This window comes from Pyxicephalus adspersus, chromosome 6 (genome assembly GCF_032062135.1).
Source record: "Pyxicephalus adspersus chromosome 6, UCB_Pads_2.0, whole genome shotgun sequence".
Classification (NCBI taxonomy): domain Eukaryota; kingdom Metazoa; phylum Chordata; class Amphibia; order Anura; family Pyxicephalidae; genus Pyxicephalus; species Pyxicephalus adspersus.
This window is the reverse complement of record NC_092863.1, coordinates 37,460,586-37,483,085: the sequence shown is the minus strand read 5'-3', so window position 1 is coordinate 37,483,085 and position 22,500 is coordinate 37,460,586. Positions and strand designations below refer to the sequence as shown.

The following is a 22,500-nucleotide window of genomic DNA, read 5'->3' as shown; positions in this document are numbered from 1 at the left end:
AAAAAGTACACTTCATGAATCAATATCTTGTAGAACCATTTTCAGAAGCATAACTCAAAGGAACTGTTTTCTGTATAAATGTATTAGTCTCTTACACTGATTTATTAAAGCTCTCCAAGGCTGGAGAAGATACACTTTCATCAGTGAAGCTGGGTGATCCAGCAAACCTGGAATGGATCTGGTCTAGGATTCAAAACATTTGCTAGCAAATGACTTTGAAAAAATCCATTCCAGGTTTGTTGGATCACCCAGCTACAGTGATGAAAATGTATCTTCTCCAGCCTTGGAGAGCCTTAATAAATGCCATGTCCTGACATTGCATCAGGCTGAGGTCTGGACTTTAAAGAACTGTTTTTTTTTTATAAGGTTTGCTTGCAAACATTGTAATGCCACATCACACGATTTCAGGCAAGCTTTATGCACAGATGGATTCACATTTGACTCTGGCACAGGCTATGTAGCTGCAAAACTTCTCAAACTATCAGCCCTATCGTGTTCCATAGTTGGTAAGCACTATTTGTGCCGTTATACTGCGTTTGGTTTTCACCAAAAGTGGCATTGTGTATTATGGCCAAACATTTCCATTTTGGTCTAGTTTGCTTAAAGGACATTGATCCAGAAATCTTAGGGTTTGTTCAGTTGCAACTTTGGAAACTTAAGTTAGGCTGCCAAGTTCTTTTTTTTTTTTTTTTTTTTTTTTTTTTTTACAGAGATTTCTCCTGGCAACCCTTCCAAACAAGGCATACTTGTTCAGTCTTTTATAATTGTATAGTAGGTTAGTAGCACAATAATTGTGCTGTCATGGATTTTAACATTTAGCGTGCTGGGGCCTGAAGAGTCTGAGACGTATCTTTGAAGTTTTCTGCAATTTCTCTGAGCATTGTCTCGGGGTGAATTTGCTGGGACATCTGGGAAGATTGGCAAAGGTCTTCCATGTTTTCCACTTGTGAATAATCTTTCTCACTGTAAGATGGACTTCAAATTGTTTAGAAATGGCCTTTAAACCCTTTCCAGACTAATGGGCAGCAACAATGGCTTTTCGAAGATCATCGCTGATGTCTTTCCTCCTTGGCTTTGTGTTAACACACACCTGAACGCTCCAGACCAACAAACCACCAAAAAAAATGTTTTATAAAAGTGATCACACTTGCCTATGTTTATTAATCAAGTGCATGTTATGAGCTGCACACACCTCATCTGCATTTGGACTTAGTCTTTGTTAAATAGTAACACTGTGTTATATGTCATGTGTTGTTTATCTGAGGTTGTATTTACATAATTTTAGGACCTGCTATTGACCACATGATTTTTTTTTTTATTGTCTTGATGAGCAAAACATTTTCATATGACTATATTTAAACCAGTTACGGTCAGTAAAAACCATCCAGCAGCTGAGAGTAAATGTATATCTTGATATTTCGTGTCAGAGTGAGGATTTTCTACACCCCAGCCTACCTATTGCATTACAGGACCAAACCAGAAAAAGTAACCAAAAAAATACATTATAAACTCATGTGCCCAATTCCCTGGATGCAATGATTGTGTTGACATGCAGGTTTTGCTGATGGTTGCCTCTGCATTTTTTTCCATTTTGCACTCAGCTTATCTCCTAGAAACTGCATTCATCATCCAACATCACCCATGAAAAAAAAACAAGTCTCAGGACGGTTATCAATAAATCAATAATTTATTCATCTAAAAAAGTGTGTAAAAGTATAGACCTTTTTTGTTCACAAGGTATATATGAAGCACATTTATACTGAAGAATCTTTTCATTTCCTGTTTTTTTGTTTTCCTTTTATTATCAAAGTTTTAATTTTCTTTTCTGAATGTGAGGTACCAGAGGTGGGATTAAAATTTCTTTTGGAACTCCAAAAAAACTTTATCTTTGTTTTCTTCGTCTGTTGGGGTTCTAATTTCCCATCTTCAAATTTTTTTTTTTAATTTTTTTGTACGGCTATTTATAGATATTTGTAAATGTGTATATATATTTATTTATATATATTTATATATATACTTTATCTATAAAATGGAAAAAACACAGCCGGTAAATGCTTTAAAAAATTAGGTTCATTGAGAAATGTACAACTTTTACAATTTTTTTTAAAAAGACCGATATATATTTCTATATACAAATACATTATCTTTAAGCCTTTGTCACAGATCAGATTTCTCCCATTTACTGGTAAAAATTGTATGTAAAGTTCATTTTAACCGTTATTTAAAAGCACTACATTTACAGAAAATTAGACTGGATGTCAGTCGATGTTGTCCAAGAGACATCCCAAGTTTCTGTCATTTTTAAATAAAACAGCAATTTCTTGCTTTTCATTTAGTAAATCTGCCCAAACAAAACCCCATTATCTTTAAATAGTAAATGACTGTGAATAAACCACATACATACATTGGTATATATATATATATATATATATATATATATATATATATATATATAATCTGTACACAATAAACGGATTTGGAAAAAGCTGCCTCTATGCTTCATGCTTTGTATTGGACTGTCAGCGATCTATAGTCACATGAAGAAAAGGATTGTGAAGAGAATATGAAAACCCTTTTATTGTATCAGCTTCTCTTCTAATAAGCTCTGCAATAAGCTGTTGTCTTAAGCTGTTGTCAGTCCCAGTTAAGACACTCAGCTGCTGTCAGATGGAATTCATTCTGTGATATGTTCATACGGACACCTCTATATAAATGCCAATTGCTTGTTTTCTGGTTTGACTGCAAATTAAAGGGGTGCTTCAGACAAAATAGATATTAATGCCCAAGTGTGAAACCCCTAATAAATTTTTAAATCTCTTTTGGACACAGTTGAAAGACTTGGATATGTGTCTTTGTGTCCTGTAGAAAGAATTTCACTACTATAACCATACAGAGATAGGAAGATCCCCATTTAAAAATGGAGCTTGAAAAGTCAAGTGTAGATATCCCATATTTAGGTTAAACCTACCTACAAAAACACCCCCCCCCCCCCCCAAGAAAAAACAAATACTGGAATTATTTCCGGGATAACCGGGATAAAACTATAGAGATTTATGAAAACCAAATCACTTCATCTATCTTCCCTGTTTTTTGAGCACCATGTGCAATAATGCAAAGTCAGCCATTACAAAACTGTTGCTTAAGATTAACCAGCTGACTGTCTCAGTTACTACTTTTTATCTCCAGGATCGACATAAATATGAAAACATTGGCCAATGTCCAACCAAACTGTTGTAATAATCTTCTAATATATATTATTTGGCACAAAAAAGAAGAAGAATCGCTTCCCTGGTCTGCTATATTGCTGTCTATCAACTGCTCCGGTAAAAAAAAAAAAAATACACCAAATTACAATTGTAGGAGGGCCAGGCTATGGAATTCAAAGTCTTATTATTATAAAATACCAAAGACTTGCAGCTGGATTCTGCAGCATAATTGTGCTTTGAGAAACTGATACAATAACTGCACAGGCAGTACAAAGTGCTATATAACTTATGTGCACCTGAAAATACAGCCTGGATATGACTGTGCCCAGTGCAAAAACCTGTTCAGAAACACATCGTCTTTACACATTTATAAAGGGCATTCACTAAAGCTGGATCAAAGAAATACTGAATTGTTTTTCACAAGAAATCTTTTCTTTCATTTTCTAAGTTGCATTAAAAAACACACTGCAACTAGAATTCATTAGTTTAGAGTGACATAGTAATTTTTCAGAGCATTAGCTTTCATGAATGCCCAACTTGTTTTAGTGCACACTGCTAGCAGCACAAACAATAGCTCTAGGAGCATTTCTTCAATGAAGTGGTACACCAACAGGTCCTACAGCAAACACTGTGTACAGCGATCACAGGGCATTCCAACTGCTGGCTGAAGACATTCTTTTGTGAAGCCAGGATGATTGTTCAGAGAATGTCCATTATCATGTTGTACATCTGTGTGAGCACCGTGAAGTGAACAGGTAGACATGACGTTCGGTCCTGAGTTGCCGGATTACAGGTTAGCCACGATAGGGCATTATACTGCTCAAGAACAAACCTAAGGAAGGTAGCAATTTTAGAATGGTTATTCACACATACACGTACCTTATTACAAAAACTTGCAAATATGATACTAAAACACATCTAGATGTTGTTCACATATTAAAACCACCCCATCACCCAACCCCAAGTAAATCTTAGATTTTAACATGAATTAAAATTTTTTGAGAGAAAAAGAGGCTTCAACCAACAAAGTATGGAAATGTAAATAAAGAAAATGCAAAAGTCTGTTGAACTAGGACATTACCTTAGAACATCTGATGTTGTTTTTGAATCCAAAGGATGAGGCACACGCTGTGAAGTGCGTGCAGGAATGAGATCATCACTCTGAGAGACAGAGATGTGATGATGAAGAGATGCCTGTGAGAATCAGGAGACAACTATTAGTGAGAACCCAAACTCATGTTCAGTTCAATGGAAGAGGAGCAGAAGCCAGGCTTTTACCTTTAGAAATAGGGGGCACTGGTTTTGAGCCTGTGGACATGATGACCAGAACCACTCAGGCAGGTTTTCAGCTTTGGCTGTAGACACATAATAACCCAATGCTAAGGGTTGCTGCTTTAATTCTTCTGGTGTTTCTCTGGAGAGAAGCCTTTCACCTTGACTCTACAACAGAAAAAAAAAAAAAAAAACACTAGAAATGAGCACATTCCATCTGCAGAACCGTATCCCAGCAAGGTGCTATATATATATATATATATATTAGAATGGGCAAGTTAGTAGTTGGATAACCAGCACACCACTATAAGAATAACTAAGTATTTTTATTCATACCCCAGGTCAGCCATCATAAGTCAATGTTTCAGGACCCTGCATGATGCTTTTGTATGACAAAGGGATCCTCGGTGCTTCTGAAATGTCTGTGGTAACTAACCGCTTTTAATGTGTAAATAAAATGTAGGTATTCACAGGAAGGTGTGCATGTAAAAACCTTCTTTAACTTATATGTCTACTGCTGAAATCTATCTTCTGATATACAAGAAAAAAAAGAGGCATTCACCAGTAACATCTGCAGTTGACATAATACAAAGTAAAGGTTGGTAAGTAGGTCTACCATTATTCATCTTATTCATCATTTTTTTTTAACTTTCCAGCCACCCACAGATGTTTGATAAAGGCATTAAACATTAATTTCTTTAATCAGGTCATTTGTTACCATTAGCAATGACATTCATAGGGAACTTCCACTTTAACCATCTAGATCAGAGCAATATGATAGAAATCACATGAATACACAAAGAGATATTTAACAGAAATAAAACCGTATTTGGCTTTGGTAAGTACAAAACACATACTATCCTGAAGGGCCCAGAAACCAGGGATCTAGAGATTTCAGAAAGGGTTACTACTTTCTTGTTGAGTATGGAAAGAGGGTGTAATATTAGGAAGTACTAAATAGTCACCAATGACGAAAACACTTTGAACCCAGTCTTATACTACAGAAGTTTTAGAACTGTGGGTTTCAGTTTATAACACTGCGCATTCTGTTAAGCAGGAAGGTTAAATAGTGTTTGGCCAGTTGGACACAGAACACCACATGTATTACACTTCAATTACCTGTGTTAATAAAGAAACCAGTTAAAAGCACAGCACATAATGCACCGCTCATAGCCCTGGAGGAAAATACAAAGTGTTGTACTAATAAAGGCAATATTAGCTTGCTACTTACACTTTTAATAGGTAATTGCAATTATGCAGCAATGTTTCCGAGTCTAGAGTGCAGCAGTATTAAAACCCCCACAGCCAGTAAACAGAGACAACCTGAAGTCCTGTATTTCAACTTCACATAATACTCTCTTCTTCTATCACACAGACACTACTAACTGTAACACAAATTTTCATTTATGATTACAAAAAAAAATAATAAATTTTATAAGTTACTGTCAAAAGACCATACTAAAAATGGGACTCTGTCTTCTTGACAAATTCCATTGGTAAATAAAGAAACCACATCCCAACAACTCCCTTGTCAATAATGTCAGCCAGCAGAGATACATTGATGCATTAGACTGGCTGGATGGTCTCTGATCCTATGTATTTCATAGTCAGTAGGGAAATTTTTTAGACATCAGGACACATTTACTCCTTACCCTCCATTCATTTTAAAACTATTGAAGTTCAGGCATGAGAAGTCAAAAAGACAGCTGCATCTCTGAGCAGCGATCAGGAATGCTATTAATTGACCATGTCCTGACCATGTGATCACTATGATAACCAACCACAGTGAATACTTTATTAGCACACAATAGCACCTTCTTCCCTATCAGTGTGATTTGTCTACTGCCTGTGGTGGCTAAATATAAATAAAAAGAATCCACCAAAAAATAAGTATTAAGCTGCGTACACACTTGCAATTTTTGTCGTTGGAAAGGATCTTTCACGATCCTTTCCAACGACAAGGGGCTGCAAGATGCATGAACGATGCTGTACATACAGCACCGTTCATGCTCTATGGAGAGGGAAGGGGGGAGAGCGACGGAGCGGCACCCTGCTGCGCGCTCTACCCTTACCTTTCATTAGGATCGGCTGTCGTCCATCGTCCGTGGATCCGGCAGGTCGGTCGTCCGGACGATGGACGACACCGACTGTACACACGGAAGATTTTCGCCCAATAATTGGCCGATGCCGATTATCGGGCGATAAAAATCTGCCGTGTGTACGTAGCTTTAGAATTAAAGTTGTTAAAAAGTTCTGCGTAGAAATATAACGTATACAGGGATGTACTAATGTATACAATGCTCTATCAGCATTTTCCCCAGAATTGTTTTTTAAGCTGTACGGGAAGAAGTTGTAGGTGGGTGGCGGCCTCTGAACAAAATGTACAGGCAAACATACCAGACAAGACAGAAGACAACCAGAAACCTTTTTGTGTCAGAAGTACAATAAGAACATGGTTTATGTGGTCCATACCAACCAGGTATCAACCTGGTCACATTCATGCTAAATTACTTGAACGAAAAAGAGGCCATATATTTACCACAATTGGTTTTATATAAAACTTAAATACTGCACAAACTGCCCCCAGAACAACGGGGACCGACAGAAGAAGGTTCTGCTGAATGATCAAGTTTTTTGTTGCCAGTGTTCAAATCATCCTGCAAGTGGCAGCATAACCCAAAGGTATCAGAATCTTGTGTCCATCAATTGAAGGTAAAGAAAAGAAATAATGTGATTTGTGTTGTAAAAGGCCAAATTGCTACCACTTTTACTGATCACTGTTCCCAATAAATGCTGTAGTTCAAAATATTAATTTTTTTAGGTTAAACATTTTAGAACTTACTTCTTGTTTTTAAGTTTTTTTCTTCTAAAAAAAAAAAAAACATTATAAACTCCAGCTGCAATGATACTAGAAAGCATCACAAAAACATTTGCTCTATAAAAAAAAATCATTGGTTTAAAATGTGAACAAAATATTTAATAGATCACAGAACTAGGGTTCAGTATGTCAGTACAGAAGTGCAATATGCACAGCAACCCCACAGGTAACCTAAGACTGCACTAGAAATTCTTTTGCACACATAAACTTCGTGTACAGAAAAAAAAAAAGTGGGTGAATGTGCTGGTTACTAACATATCACATGATGGACCTAAATTAAATGTACTCCATATCTCTACTCACAATTTCCTAAAATGCCTTACCAAGTCCACTCATTTCAATAAGCATTGATGAAAATGGTGCAGGGCAGAAAAATTAGGAGGGTTTGGAAGAGAATAAGCAGACCAATAAAATGTTCCCAAATCCCAGACTCACTCGACTGTGTTGGAATTGCGATCCCGTGCCAATTCCTGTTGGAGACCCCGGAGAGGAATTTGGGGGAGAGTGTAGATTCCCTTGAATCAAGATTCCTAGGTCATTTTCCATATCAGGCATATCCGGAAAGGCCAAGTCAAACATGTCATCTAAACAGGAGAGAAACAAATTAGCTCACAATAAAGAAATATTACAATAATAGAACATACTGTACACTACGATCAATGCAACTTACAACGCCATATAACCTATTACTAAATAGCAGGGCCATGCCACAACATCAACTTAATGACAAAACAATATAAAACAGTAAAAACACTGAAAGGGTTTATAGGCAGTAATCAGCTACACTGTGATGCTGATTGAAAATAAATAAATCCCAGAATTCTACTTTAAGCAATAAAATCAATGCCAGTCAGGATAACAATTATCAGTAAACAACAATGCACATCAGAAGGCTGCAATAACATTCAATGTAAAAGACGCCCCAATAACACATTTCTAAAAAAAAACCCTATACTGCAAAGAATTGAAACGTACAGTAACACACTACAGTGCACCAGCAAAACTTGCTGAGTGAGTGATTGTTGGTCCATTGTAGTGCAGTAGGACAGACCACTCAAATTCCTAATGGCTAGCTGAGCTGGACTAAGTTTACTTGGATTTTTGTGATGTTTGTGCTTAATGTGTTTGTAAGAAACAACAGCTTCTCTTTATGAGTATAGTGTATATTTTTTACACTGATAAAAAACAAAAACAAAAAAACAAGCTTGCATTTTAACACTGTTAGTTCATGAAGAAACAGCCATATTTAGAAAAAAATCAGTAATAGGATACATATTTTAGTGCTATAGCTATTTTCCATTGCTAGTGATGGGAACATACCATTGCTAAAACCATCTTCATTGGCAAAATTGGCAGGAGCAACCTGAATGGTGGCTGAAGTTGGAAACACCAAGATGTGAGTGCAAGAGGCATCTTGCGGCGTGCTCAGCTGAGAAGTCTGCAGATTCAAAGCTGTGCTTCGTCCAAACACTGATCCCATTGTAACGGCATCTGTGGTAGAAGAAATCATCAGGCTAAACATTAGCTAAATACTTTTAATTATATAGACTATTTCCAATTTAAAACATGGTATTAGGCGTGATAAAAAAAACTTGCAGGGTTACCTGGCATCACATTAAAGGACCCCTGTGGTTCCATTGCCACAAGGCAGGCACTGAGAATAGATGGCGAGTCTGCAGCAGAAATCCCACACATTCTGCATGCTTCTTTTAGCTGACGGCTAATGTTCTGTAAAGAGCATTCTCCAAGTAAAATACTCCAATCTGAAACAAAGTTGCATAGAAAATGTATTTATAAAACAAATATAAGATATGTGCTTTAATTCTGTTTTTAAACAGTAAAATATTTTATTTTTAAAAAATATACCTTTTAACTCGCCATGACCCAGTCGTCCTAGACGCCCAATCACCACTCTCCAGGGCAATGATGTCATTTGCATTATACCCACACACCACTCCCATAGCTTCTGCAGCCCAATTTTCCGTGCAGAAACTCTGCTTCTTCTAAACCTGCAGAATTACCAAAGTTGAGTGTGATACTGAAATAAAACCGTATGTGTCATCCAGACATTTCTAAATTGACACAGACATACATTACAAAAGCTTTTCTTTCAATTCACATTTTAAAAACATCAGTCACCACTGAAGGAAACTTACGTTTCTTACATGTACCAGTCAGTTTGTCTGCTGGGAGGGTAGATGGTGGGCTGGTGGGCCAGATTTTACACAGTTGAGATAGCAGAGCTATCTGTGTGTTGCATTCCACCCTTTTGGTTGGAATTATTAATTATTATTAAAGTGAACCATTGGTTTTCACAGCTTCTTTACTATTTTTTTCAGTCAATTAAAGCACATGACAATCAGTTCTTCCTCCTTCCACTCAATTGAGGATGCTGATAACTGGCAGGTTACTCACACAAAGAACTGTTACCTTGGGCTGTCCTTAGAACTATAGGCTCCAATTCACAACTTTTACAAGCTTGCACAGGCTTACTATTTTAGTAAATTACAAGGTAACAACTTATACTTTTATAATTCTTTACTGAAAATGCAAGAGATAAAAGGAAATTCATACACACAACACATTTTCCTCACTTTTGACACAAAGTAAAAATCTACAGTTTCTTTATTTAGTAAATATTCACGTTAACTGTTAACCTTCTACTATGCAATACAACAGCATGAACAAACATCACCCTCACCTGTTTGGCACGTGGATGTTTACAACACAGGTATCTAGCAGCTCTCCTTGTAAATCAGTACAGGATGCCAGCAGCCAGCGCTGGTCGTGGGACAGGCAATATCCCACAAATAACACATTGTACTTCTGTCCAGCTTCACCAAATGTTTCTCCAAGTTCAGTCTGCTTGTCCTTAGTCGGGGCAAGCAGAAAAGGAGGAGAGTAAAACTGCCCAGGAAACTGTTGCTGTAAAGAAAACACATATTAAATAACATTTTTGTATGCCTACAGCACTACAATATAAAGACTTGAGACTTTAGTTTACCAATTTTAAGAGGCCAATATACAGAACAAATTCTATTTTAATGTCCAACTTACATCAGAGCTTTTTAGAATTGCATTTAGAGCAGCAGCTGGTCCAAACCCAGTTAGTGGCTTGATAGGAATTTGTGTGGCTACTGGTCGTCTGCACTGGCAATATACAGAAAATGCTAAAGACTTTAAGTGCTGGATATAGGAGACGGTTTCATCATGCACAGTTTGCAGTAGATATCGACATGGAACCACCTAAGGAATATTAAAATAAAAACTATTAGGACAAAAAAAATGTATAACAAAGTCTGTGTAACACTTATATAAAATACTACTGCCAAAGTATAAGATAGTTATAATGCACAATGAGATACAAATTACATCTAAAATACAAAAAGAGATGATACTTCTAATCTCCCTGCTGACTAGTGCTTTTAAAAAAGTTGTTGGGACAAAAGCTAGTTCAGGCTCCCAAGCAAGCTTGGTATAAGGTTTATTGTTCCAAGACAAAAATACAGTCCTTGTCTGGAACCTCCCTCTGTGATGAGTGTCACCCAGAGTCTCTATGGTTAAACCTGTCTTTGGCTAAAATATGTCAAAGAGCGAGGTTTTTGGATGAAAAACATTTTATACTATGACATGCATTTAACACTATGACAGCTTTTTTTTCTATGGTTGTTCTATGTTTATGTTACATATGTTTATACAGTCCTTTAGTTTCCGGGCATGAATTTCTGATTGCATTTTCAATACAGAGACTGCATTACACTGGCCACTGATGTTTTCATGGCGCTGTTCTGCAGAAACAGCTGTTGGGTCTTGTTTGCTAAACTAAATACACATTGAGACGTGGAGCTGCGAGAGAAAGGCTAGCCTGTGTGGAGGTAAGTAAAAAAAAAAAAAAAAAAAAAAAAATCTGGAATTTTTAAAAATCCGACACTCCAGTTCTGGAGGTTGCCGATTTTTGAATGTCAACCTGTACATTTGTTTATATGCTGTAAAGATACAGGGCTGCATTTATCAGTGTCTGAAGAAAGAAAGAAATACCTTAAATAGGGGATGATGACTGGAAAGGACTAGATATTGCAGACTGCTTTAAAATGTTTCTACTCTTGGTAGTTTTTCTAAATTCGGGCTAGAACTTAAATTACTGACTAGAAATTTTGTTACAATCAAAGATTCAGGGTTGGCTCAGTAGCCAGCACTTCTGCCTTTGCATGCAGCGCTAGGCCCCTGGTTCTAATGTCATCTAGGACACTATCTGCAAAGATTTTGTGTATTCTCCCTGTGTTTGTCTGGGTTACCTCTGGGCATGGCAGTTTCCTCCTGCATGCCAAAAACATGCTGTTCCATTAATGGGCTTCCCCTTTAAATTGGTCCTAATTTGTGTTAATGACATTTGACTTTGGTAGGGACATTTGGTTGTGAGCCCCTTCCAGGGACATTTAGTGATATGGCTATGGACTTGCATATTATGCTGGTGCTATAGAAATACAAATGTAAAAAAAAAAATAATCCTGATAAACAGCTAAACGCTTTGGTTATTTTGAGTAGGCTACAAGTTTTGGCATAGACCAAACAGTAAGTGAAAGCCAAGTATAGATGGAAGAGCTTAATACCTGAGCTTCTGGTATCTGTACCAAAACATAAGTGTTTAAATGCTAAGTTTTTGGCAACTTTTGTTTGAACATTTTATTGCTATTTACAAGTGTATAAATCAATGTTTTACATAATGTTGATTACGTTAGTTGTAATACAAAATATAATAAATAAAAAAAATATTTTGGACATTTTGTTACCGCTGGTAACTAAAAAGTCATAGGGCTCTGCAAAAGCAGATACAGGGTTAAATTTACTTCTAGGTGATTAGGTAGGTAAACATGAATGTAAACCTTTGTTAAGGTTCTAGATCCCCACATAGCAGCAGCAAATTATATATAGTATACAGGTTAAATGCTTCATGTTTATGGTTTTTTTATACTATTAAAAAAATAATCTGGGTCTACACAGACATTACATATGTTTTACATTATCATCTAATCTGAGTCAATATCTACACAAGAACCCTTTTTATGTAACTGTAAAATAAAACTCTCGTAAGCATATGAACATGAAAAAAAAAAAACATTTATGCAACACCATAAATACCTGCAGTACACAGGCTGTGCGAAGCTGTTCCGGTAAGATCTCCAGCATGTCTGTAAAACATCGTATAAGACCAAGCAGCCAAAAATTCCCAGCATTTGATTCTTCATCTACTGTATATGTAAAAGGATCCACCATATATATTACAACAGTGGGGTATGAAGTTAGAACTCCAGTTGGTTCAGCCACAGTCGGGATGCCGATCTTCTCCCTTTCTGCTGCACTGAGAATATATTTTTCAAGAAAAATTGTCAAAATACACATACTTTAAATACAACTTATACACACTTATTTAAATATGAATAAAATGAGAGCTGTGGACCCATTTTCCTTCTACAGCCTATCATAAGCAAAGTGCAAATAGATAAAATCAAAAACTTGGAACTGCCATATGCAGACACACTTGAACTATTGGAAACTAGCTGGGACCTTGTAAGGAAAAACATATTTAGCAAACTTTGGAGATAAATGCAAAATAAAATTATACGCGAGGCATATTATGCCTTTGACTTAAAGAACAAACTTTTCGTGCTCCATGGACGTCTGAACCGCCTGCCCAAAATGTAATTTTTTTTTTTTTATGGCATCTTTGGTACATGCATTGTGGGAATGCCCAAAAATTAAAAGATTCTGGACCTCGGTTTATATACTGATAGAAAATATTACGGGACAAAAGTATCCCATAACCCCCTTCACTGCCCTGTTTCAAGTACTGATGACAGGTCTGCATTCACAAGATCGAGAAATCCCAAATAGGATACCCAAATTTGTACATCTATGTTTGTTGGCTGCTAAAAAGGCCATTTTAAAGAACTGGATAGAAAACCCCCCACCCGAAACAACACAACTCCTAACATATTTACATTATCTGATGCTCATGGACAAGACAGAGGCGACTCAAACACCTTGACACCCAGCCTCAAAAAGTTTTTCAATACATGGACGGCTTACCTACAATACATTCTTTCACCCGAATGATGTAATTGATTTATCCCCCCATACAGTGTGGTATGATACACGGATGCTGGGAGCATCTTAGTTTGCAATAAAAAATACTAGAGGACAGAAAAGTATATGCTGCCCTAACTTGGCTTATACTTAGATTTTCTCCAGATCCCATCCTGCTGAATATTATAAATTGACTGCACATGATCCACTTTGTTTATTTTTCTATCATTAGAATATACTGTGGGCATCACCTATCTGCTGGCATTTTAGTTTAAGTTCAGTACTGATTTAAAAACAAATCACCACGCAAAATGTTTTAAAAAAAATACCTAAATAAGTTCTATTAAGATCTTTTGAGGAAAGAAAAATAATAGTTATGAAAGAGATGGTAGATATACTTTCTTATACCTTTCTGGTGTTTCTAGCTGTGTGGAAGGCTGGTTGGCTTCCACCTCAGTGTTAGTCTGGCATCCTGATAATCGTTCTCCAGAACTGGTCGAATTCTGTGTTGGATAGCTGTTGAATGCAGAGGAAGCTGTGCTGTTTCCTACAGGAACTGAAGAGGAAGGTACCTGCTGTGCAACAGGTGTTGTTCCAGTTCCATTTGAAGTAGAATTGGCAGGTGGATTGGAAGGACATGGAGGTGCAGCCGGGCTCTGTGTTCCTTGTGAACTAGGAGACTGGTTTTTAGGAGGTAAAAGTAGACTACTGTCCAGTTGTAAGGAGGAAAGGTAAGGAGCTGTAACAAATATGTATACACAAGTAAAAATAAGTCAAAGACAATATCTAAAAATACAGATATGCAAATCTGATTTTAATGTTGCTGCCTTCCAGAAAAAGTAAATTAAACAATGATCTCACCTAAATGTTGCCGGCAAGTTTGAGCATACATTTGCAACTGTGCATGGTTGTCCATTTCCTCCACAGGTGGTGTGTCCTCAGTAGATGGTTCAGTTCCAGAACAACCAACTTTCATAATCCCATCACACAGCACTTTACAGATTGGCCTGTGCTGTCCCAGACGGCACATCTTTAAAAAGTAAAAAATTAGCAAATGTAAAGGAATGCTGTTCAGTAAAACTGTAGATCTTGGCATTTTTAGAAATCAGGAAAGGACTCGATTATACTGTAAGTTGTTTAATGGGATGACTATCCCAACTATAAATACCGGAAACATAGGTACTGATTCATAGTCTTTCATCACCCAATAAATGGATGAAAGTTGTTTCTTAGATGTCACCCCAGCAAGATATAGTGTAGGATGAATAGGATTTAGAATTATTGGTCCTACACCAAACCTCTTAATTAAATATGTATATATTTGTCTGTCCCGTAATAATTTAATTATGCCATATGTAAGTAAACTATCTAATAGAAAGGCAAACTTGCTGAGCCTTACCTCATACACTGCACTGAGGTCACTAAAGAAAGCTTTTGCTCCATTTAGAAGGGCTGGATTTTCAGGACACAACACCAAGTAACCCACATCTCGCTGTCCACCATAGGGCTCCAGAAGGAGACGCTCCCAAAAAGGGAGAGAGAAAGGGGCAATGGTCAGGAAGTCTTTGTCATAACCAACCAAGAGGTTGGGTATGGGTAGTGGCTCTGGAGATTCTTCAGATCCTAAAAACACAGAAAGTGACAATGAATGAAACTCAATATTCACATTCAAGGAACAGCCAAGTACTATATTTTGGGGACATATAGTTCAATTGCTGAACAAGTATATATTTGGAACACTGTTGTAAAAAGCTACACAAAGTCAATTTCTGCCAGCAAAAATAATGAGCAGAGTGGGTAGGTATTAAAACCTTTATTTTTTATACTATCTGCTCCATCTCGTCCTGGCAATGCCCTTTCTTGTCTATGTGTCACAGTGTTACAAATGAAAGTGTACTTGAAGGAGGAGAACATAACACACAACACATTTTATCAATAAGTTAAAAATGCAAGGTTTGCACTTTAAGGAATACCCCTCCCCCTGGTAGAGTTAGAGATACTTATAAAATCTAACAGAATTTTTAACCCATTCTAAAAGCCAGATTTCAATGTCTGTACCATAGGATCCACGTCCAGCCATTTTGTGAAACTGTTGCCAAGTAAGGGGGCCCTGTACATGCTGAATATTTTCCCATGTCCGTCCTGTCCTTTTCTTTTGGATAGCATCCTGTAGAACAGGTTGTAGAGATAGCAGCGTGCGTACCACATCCTGAGAGGGAAGCATGCTTACATCAAGCACTGTTGGGGGGAAAAAGCAGAAAGCATAATTTGCATAAGTTTCACAGCTTTATTTTAACCTACATATAGTTTATTAATAGATACGGTGTATATACCCGATTATAAATTGAGATGCTACCCTTCAAAATGCCATTATACATTTGGGTCACACCAGTACACCAGTGACGGTATTAAAGACTTGATTACACCCTTTACAGAGGATGACTACTAGAAAAAAAAAAAATGATCCATCACAACCAACCCAAAAGTACAAAATACTTTATTCTGTAAATAAAAAAAAGGGAGGGGGTGTACAGACTGTCATGCGAGTTGAACTTTTCTTTCACTTTAAATTAAATGTATGAAAAATACCACATCATGGGTGCATTTACTAACTTTTTTTCTACTAACCTAACTTTCTGTATTTCCAGGTACAACTGTATATTCAAGTATATAAAGTAACTGTTTGAAATAAAACATCCCCAGCACAAAATACACACACACACATAAGTAGGTCAGTTGCTTTTCAAGTTAAAAGAACAGGAATTCATATTAAAGAAATTCTTATTTTTACATGGAAAGTGCAGTTCTAATAATAAAACAGTTATATTTTATCTAAAATTTCTAGCAACAAAGCTTGTCATTCCTTAAGAGCAGCAGTGATAATTATGTATTCAATGACATTGACAAAATCACATATGCAAGATAAAAAATTCCTGAAAACATAACCTGTTGGGAACTTTCAAAGATGGAAGTTGAGCAACACTGGTAAAGTTCACTGAATATCCAATGCTTTTTTGCATTTTAGCTAGGAGGACAAGCTGTCCGACACCATCAAATATGAGCAATTCACTTATCAATTTGGCATCCCTAATGAAATCTTTTTCCACTTATTGGGAGCTACTAATCTAACTCCATACATAGTACTCTCTCACTGCTAAAGCCCATAGTACTCCATGTCACACAAAAACACATTTCATCTCTTCAACTAAGTCTCTAGGTCCCCTAAGAAGCCAACCAGTGAAACTCGTCGGGACAGAGACAGCATCACATGTGACCACTGAAAAAGATTGAACTATTTAACAATACCTAGGGACCTTTGGGGGAAGAGGGTGAAGTAAAAAAAAAAATGTAGTGGGACTAAACCCTAAAATCATATATACCATTTCTGGTAAGTAAGCATCTAACATATAGATAAAAGCTTAACATTTTGCAAAATAAGGCATACCTAAATTGCTATTGAATATGATATGGCCTATGCTATGTCTAACAAGATGTGGAGCGATGTCAAGATTGCATGGAGTAGAAAAGCCTACCTCAACACCATTCACTGCAGGGAGTTTTCAAGAGTACAGAGCAAGAAGCATTCCCACACCTAGCAACCATTAGAAACAATGGAAATGCTACCTGCTGTATCCATTATCAACTAGAATCAATGGTTGTACAGAACATACCAGGGAGCTTTCCCATTGGTTAATGGTCTGCAGGGGGCAGGAATTATGTGCAAATACCTGCTGTGGGAAGCTCTGAACTCTATACACTATGGCCAAGACAAGCCAGTACTTGTTATGGTGGTACCAGAGAGGGGGGAATGTAAGACAACTTCAAAAGATTTTAATGCTTGATTTCATGGATGGATAAGTGTGCATTTTAAATATGTTCTATTTATACCTGGATGGTTGGGGTTTTGCCCTCAGAAATGTGTCATTAATCTAAAACTGAAATGTGCTTTAAAAGTCAGAAAATGTTATTTGCAGACCTGTTCCAGGTACTGAGGCCACTGGAATACATAACAGGTTTGCAACTATGTGGCTGAGTTGTTTAAATATTGAAACAGGGCAATACACAACAAGTTCACCTTACTGGCAATCCCACCAGCAGAACACATCTTCTCTTTGCTACCCTGCCTAAAGAAGGAAAATGTGACTCCCTCTCCTTTCTCCCATGTGACCGCACCAGTACTTGGTGCTCTCCCAGTGATTTCCCATAGGGGAGGAGAGTATACATAGCCATGCGTAAACTCCAAATCACTACTTGCAGCTTACACAAAGATAACTTAAGGTCTTGGCATTGATGTTAATCATGTTTTACCTGAATGAACAAAGAACAAGTGCACTTAAAACAGTTTGACAAAAAGCCCCATGTTTAAACATATTTCTGTTTTAATCTAATTTTGTTTCACAAAACCTCTTACCATTGCTGTGTGGCCAAAGGTGGAAGGTAGCACTTCTAACCAAAGTCTCATCAACCCGTCCTCCAGTTGGATTGTCCACATATTGTCTTCCCTGTTCCAGTGCATTTAAACACTCTGGCCAGGCATCAGAACTTTCAACTCTAACTTTGTCATAGTTACAGGTGGTTCCATCCAGGAGATATTCTCCTTTGTTGTACAAAAGGTCCCATGTACCTCCACTGTTTGTGAAAGGCTTAGTGCACTGACTCTGAAGAAGCAACAGCAAGTCAGATGGAGGTGGCTCCTGGCTCCTCCGTGCGGCTTCTTTCATGTTATACCTTCTTTCCACTGCCTGCCCAATAAAAGATGATTTTCCAAAAATGTCAATCTCATCCTCTATGAAGAGGCCAGAGTGGTAGCCAAGTCGACGATTGACAATAGCACTAAATCCACAGGTGCAACGATACTGGTCTTCATTGGAGGAATCTGGAATGTAGATACCTACATCAGATCCTTTGATGTTAAGATTACAGGCACATATGCAACAGCTATCAAAATTCCTATCCTTGAAGATGTTCAGAACAGAGTCAGACAGAAGTAAAGTAACATACAGGCTGTGGGCTTCAGGAGCTGGATGACTGCTGGCTGGATCAACAGAACTTAAGGGCCGGGTGGTGGATGGAGTGGAAGCTGGAGAACAGAGATCTGTGCTATCATATTTCACAGAGCCTTGCCCACTGGCTCCTCCAGCTCCCTTTGGAGTTCTAGGAGTTCTTGGTGTACGGGGAGTAGGAACAGAAAAACGTGGAGTGGCTGGAGAAGGCAAGACTCCACCAGTTCCCCCATTACTGGCAGGAGCTGCACTACAAGGAGCAATTGGAGTATTGGTTTGTGGAGTGTTTAGCTGCAGGTAATCAGGATCCGTTAGACTGCCTTCACTTGGTACATTCCTATGCAGGAAAACAAAAAAAAACAAAAAAAATAAACAATAAAAGTTGTTAGGATGATGAAACAAGGCACATATATAATGTTAATATTTTTATTATGTTCTCTCTGTACAGTTATAACTTAAAAAGGAGATTAAAAAAAAATCAGAAGCTAAACTTTCAATTAGTAGAATAGCTAGTCTCTCATGTACTTACATGTAGCCATCTCTGTTGAAAGGTGCAGCTGGTGGTAAAGGAAGGTGTTGTACCTTTGCGGGAGCAGCCCAGGAAGGACGATATATGCAAGCATCTGGAATTTTCAAAGAGAGCAGGCACTGGCTGGGTAAAGATTTTAGAGGCGCAAACATAGAGGAGCCCAAGAAGGCCTGATACGAAGGAACTTTGTATACAAAGGAATAGTCCTACAGTAAAACATAAATAAAGACAAAATACTCCAATGAGAAACCAAATCACAGCTTACAGAAAAACAGTTGTCAGATGTTAGGATAAAGCCTTTAAAAACTCACTTCATAACCCCTTTATAGATTTACATTTACCAAACCCTTAAAAACAGCCAAATCTTGAGAGATACTACTATTTTTTTTCAACTATGTTCACAGATACATTTCTTTACTGACTATATCACAGTTCTAGTGGGTCACAAGCCTTATATGCAGGTTTTAATATTTAGTAGAATTGCACCTAAATTTACTTGAGCCGAACCTATTGAGTAGCCTTCCACAAACTTGTTATAGTAAGTTTTTGGAATAATGTCCCCATTTAATGTACAGCAATGCCTAATATGTTGGCGCTATATAAATCCTGTTTATTATGATTATTATTATTAATAATAATATGGACCTATTGCTCTAGACAGAGCACGTGCACTTGGGACAGATTTGTAGGCCTCCTTGCTCACATACACTTTTCAGTTCTTCCTATACATTTTCAGTTGGTGTTAGGTCAGGGCTTTGTAATGGGCACTCCAATACTTTTACCTTGTCCTGAAGCCATTTTGCCACAATGTTGGAGGTATGCATGGGGGTCATTTTTTATTTGGAAGACTCAATTATGCCTCAACTTAATCGTGCTTCAACTTCCTTTTTGGGGAGATGTTGCTGCAGTATATCTCTACATAAAGCCTCCTTCTATATACATCTATTATGTGAAGTACACCAGTTTATTGTACAATATAGCACCTCCCTAACACGATGCCCCCACCTCCATGCTGGATGGTTGGGATATGGCTCGCAGGATCTTTTTCCCCTCAAAACAGAAAAATGTGCATTATGGCCAATCAGTTTGATCTTGGATTCATCAGACCAGAGGACTTTTCTGCAGAAGACTCCTTTCCCATGTGGCATTGCTAATTGCAGCCTGGCTTTTTAAGGTGTATTTGGGGTTCTTCCTTGTTTAGCAGCCTTTCAAGGTGATGTTGACATAAGACTTGTTTTAATCTAGATATAGATAATTGTTTACTTGTTGACTCCAGTATCATCACAAGGTTCTTTTCTGGCGATCCGGGATTCATTTGTATTTTTCATGCCAAAGTACATTCTTCTCTTGAAGACGGAATGCTCTTACAGTATTATTGGCTGTATGGTTCCATGGTGTTCTGGATGATTTCTTCTGATTTTTCCATTATGTCAACCAAAGCGGCAGCAAGTTTGTTGGTAGGCCATCATATGCATCCACAAGCTGACTCCAAGTAGGCTAATTGGCTATCAGAAAGTAATTGTCTAAAGGCTTGGCATCATTTTCCCCACCAACAAGATTGTAAGCTCTTCGGGGCAGGGTCCCCTCCTCCTGTATCACTGTCTGTATTAGTCTGTCATTTGCAATACATATTTAATGTACAGCACTGCCTAATATGTTGGCACTATAAAAATCCTGTTTAATAATAATAATATTAAATTTTATGGATTTTCTCAAGCTATATGAAGTCGCCTCCTCCTTCTAACACATATATATCTGCACACACATCTATACACACACACACTAACGGATACAAAATTGTCCACTGTATGAATCAAATAAACACTTGCCTTGATTTCCTCCGGTTTTGGACTGCATAGGCCTTCTTCAACTTCCATCTTGAACTCTATGTGTTGCATAGAGACAAAATTGACCATTGGACTTTCCATCATTCCAAGAGCTGTTGCAGTGTCGGAACCTACACCGTCCTTGTATACCATAATGGGTGAGAATGCAGGGTGTTGCTCCAGAGATGGTGGAGTAGGAAACATTCGCTGGAGATCAGAGGCCGCTGCAAGATATATAGCCCAATTGCCATTAGTTTTTTGTTGCAAGCAAACACTTAAAACATATCACTAGAAGCTTGCAAGGCGTTTAGACCCTAAATGGTAAATTTAGAAAATGTACCCTTTCCAACAAAAATAGTGTTCTCTCCAGCCACTTTTAGCTGGGTGCACCACCCAGCACTTTTCAGTAACCACTGAAGAGTTGGATCACAATACAGGGGCTGCCACCTGCCGACCATTTCTTCCCACCCCACCCAGCTTAAAAAAATGCCTGGGTTGAACACTGAAAATAAACATGTACAAAAAAAAAATCAAAAACAAAGTATAGGCTTTGTTTTGTGTACGTCCAGCGTTTTTTTGTTTTTTTTTAACTTAGTTTTAAGTAAAATGGGTAATTTTTTTTAGGTTGTGGTTGTGTCAAAAAGGGGAATTTTTCAACTTTGTGGAGATTTACTCTCGTCTCCTTTTCCATCCTCAACAAAAATTAAAAGGAACCTCCCCAACTGAGCAAAGACCATAAAAAATAATATGATTCCCTTCTCTACCCTATATAAAACAAAAAAAGTTTTGACTACCCACTTACAAGAATCTTAAAGCTAATGCTTGCCACTAGCAGCAAATGTAATTTGCAAACCAGGTTGATAAATATCACAACCATCACAGCTGCAGTTTTTTTCAGATGTGAATAGGAAAATACTAGGAAAATAATTTACAAGGTTCTCTAACAAAAAATTCTGGAAAATGTTTCCATTGTAAAAAAAAACCTGGTTTCAAAGTCAACTAAGCATCCATACTCACTTGGAAGGTATGGAACAGTTGCTCTTCCCTCGTCTCTTCGATCTCGTCGATCTTCTGTACCCCCTATTGCCACCTTCGCAGCTCGGGTTCCTGGTGAACCAGCCTTCAATTTACAGAAAGACAATGTGACTATATATCATAGTGTGGTAGGCATAATTTTACTCTATTATTCACTTGACTTCATTTGTTTCTTGAAGCCGGTACTATTGCTGCTTTGAATAGGATGAAAGTTAGGCTTATGAAAAATCTGAAAAAAACAGGATTGTTAAAAAATAAAATGTTTAAAAACTGATAAAAGATAACTCACCAGGTCCTCATCCTCAGAATTATCAAATATGTTGTCCAGATCATTAAGGGAGGGAGCCAAATCAGTAACCTGTGTGAGGCTAGCTGCTACTCCGCGGTCCTGCCGTGGGTCTACAATTAATAAAGGGAAATATAACAACAAGATAAAAAGGCACATACTGCCATAGGCTGTATTTATTGTAATTTAATGCGGGTCTACACTGATGGATTGTGTAAGCTGCTATTTCTGACCCGGTTGTAAAAAAAAAAAAAAAAAAAGAAAAAAAAAGGAACAAAAAAAAAGCCCATCTGATGGGGAAAACATACTGAACCTAACAAAAAGTGGATCAAAACACAACACAATCATAGAAAATTTAGGGGAGAGATTGGGAGGCAGGGG

At 37.5% G+C, this 22,500-nt stretch overlaps 1 protein-coding gene across 1 annotated transcript in view; it reads right to left on the bottom strand.

Moving 5' to 3' along the window:
* Positions 1 to 1,668: 1,668 nt before the first annotated feature.
* Positions 1,669 to 22,500, bottom strand: part of MED13L (mediator complex subunit 13L) — a 77,721-nt gene continuing 56,889 nt past the window's right edge. The window contains exons 13-31 of the mRNA XM_072415326.1: positions 22,123 to 22,232; positions 21,816 to 21,918; positions 20,802 to 21,022; positions 18,973 to 19,178; positions 17,852 to 18,780; positions 15,499 to 15,678; positions 14,840 to 15,063; positions 14,302 to 14,470; positions 13,849 to 14,179; positions 12,496 to 12,715; positions 10,414 to 10,602; positions 10,058 to 10,281; positions 9,223 to 9,365; positions 8,961 to 9,119; positions 8,677 to 8,847; positions 7,792 to 7,940; positions 4,485 to 4,646; positions 4,288 to 4,400; positions 1,669 to 4,038 (exon numbers count right to left, since the gene is read on the bottom strand). Coding sequence (XP_072271427.1) covers positions 3,906 to 4,038; positions 4,288 to 4,400; positions 4,485 to 4,646; positions 7,792 to 7,940; positions 8,677 to 8,847; positions 8,961 to 9,119; positions 9,223 to 9,365; positions 10,058 to 10,281; positions 10,414 to 10,602; positions 12,496 to 12,715; positions 13,849 to 14,179; positions 14,302 to 14,470; positions 14,840 to 15,063; positions 15,499 to 15,678; positions 17,852 to 18,780; positions 18,973 to 19,178; positions 20,802 to 21,022; positions 21,816 to 21,918; positions 22,123 to 22,232 — 4,136 coding nt within the window. The 3' untranslated portion in view covers positions 1,669 to 3,905. The remainder of the gene's footprint in view (positions 4,039 to 4,287; positions 4,401 to 4,484; positions 4,647 to 7,791; positions 7,941 to 8,676; positions 8,848 to 8,960; positions 9,120 to 9,222; positions 9,366 to 10,057; positions 10,282 to 10,413; positions 10,603 to 12,495; positions 12,716 to 13,848; positions 14,180 to 14,301; positions 14,471 to 14,839; positions 15,064 to 15,498; positions 15,679 to 17,851; positions 18,781 to 18,972; positions 19,179 to 20,801; positions 21,023 to 21,815; positions 21,919 to 22,122; positions 22,233 to 22,500) is intronic.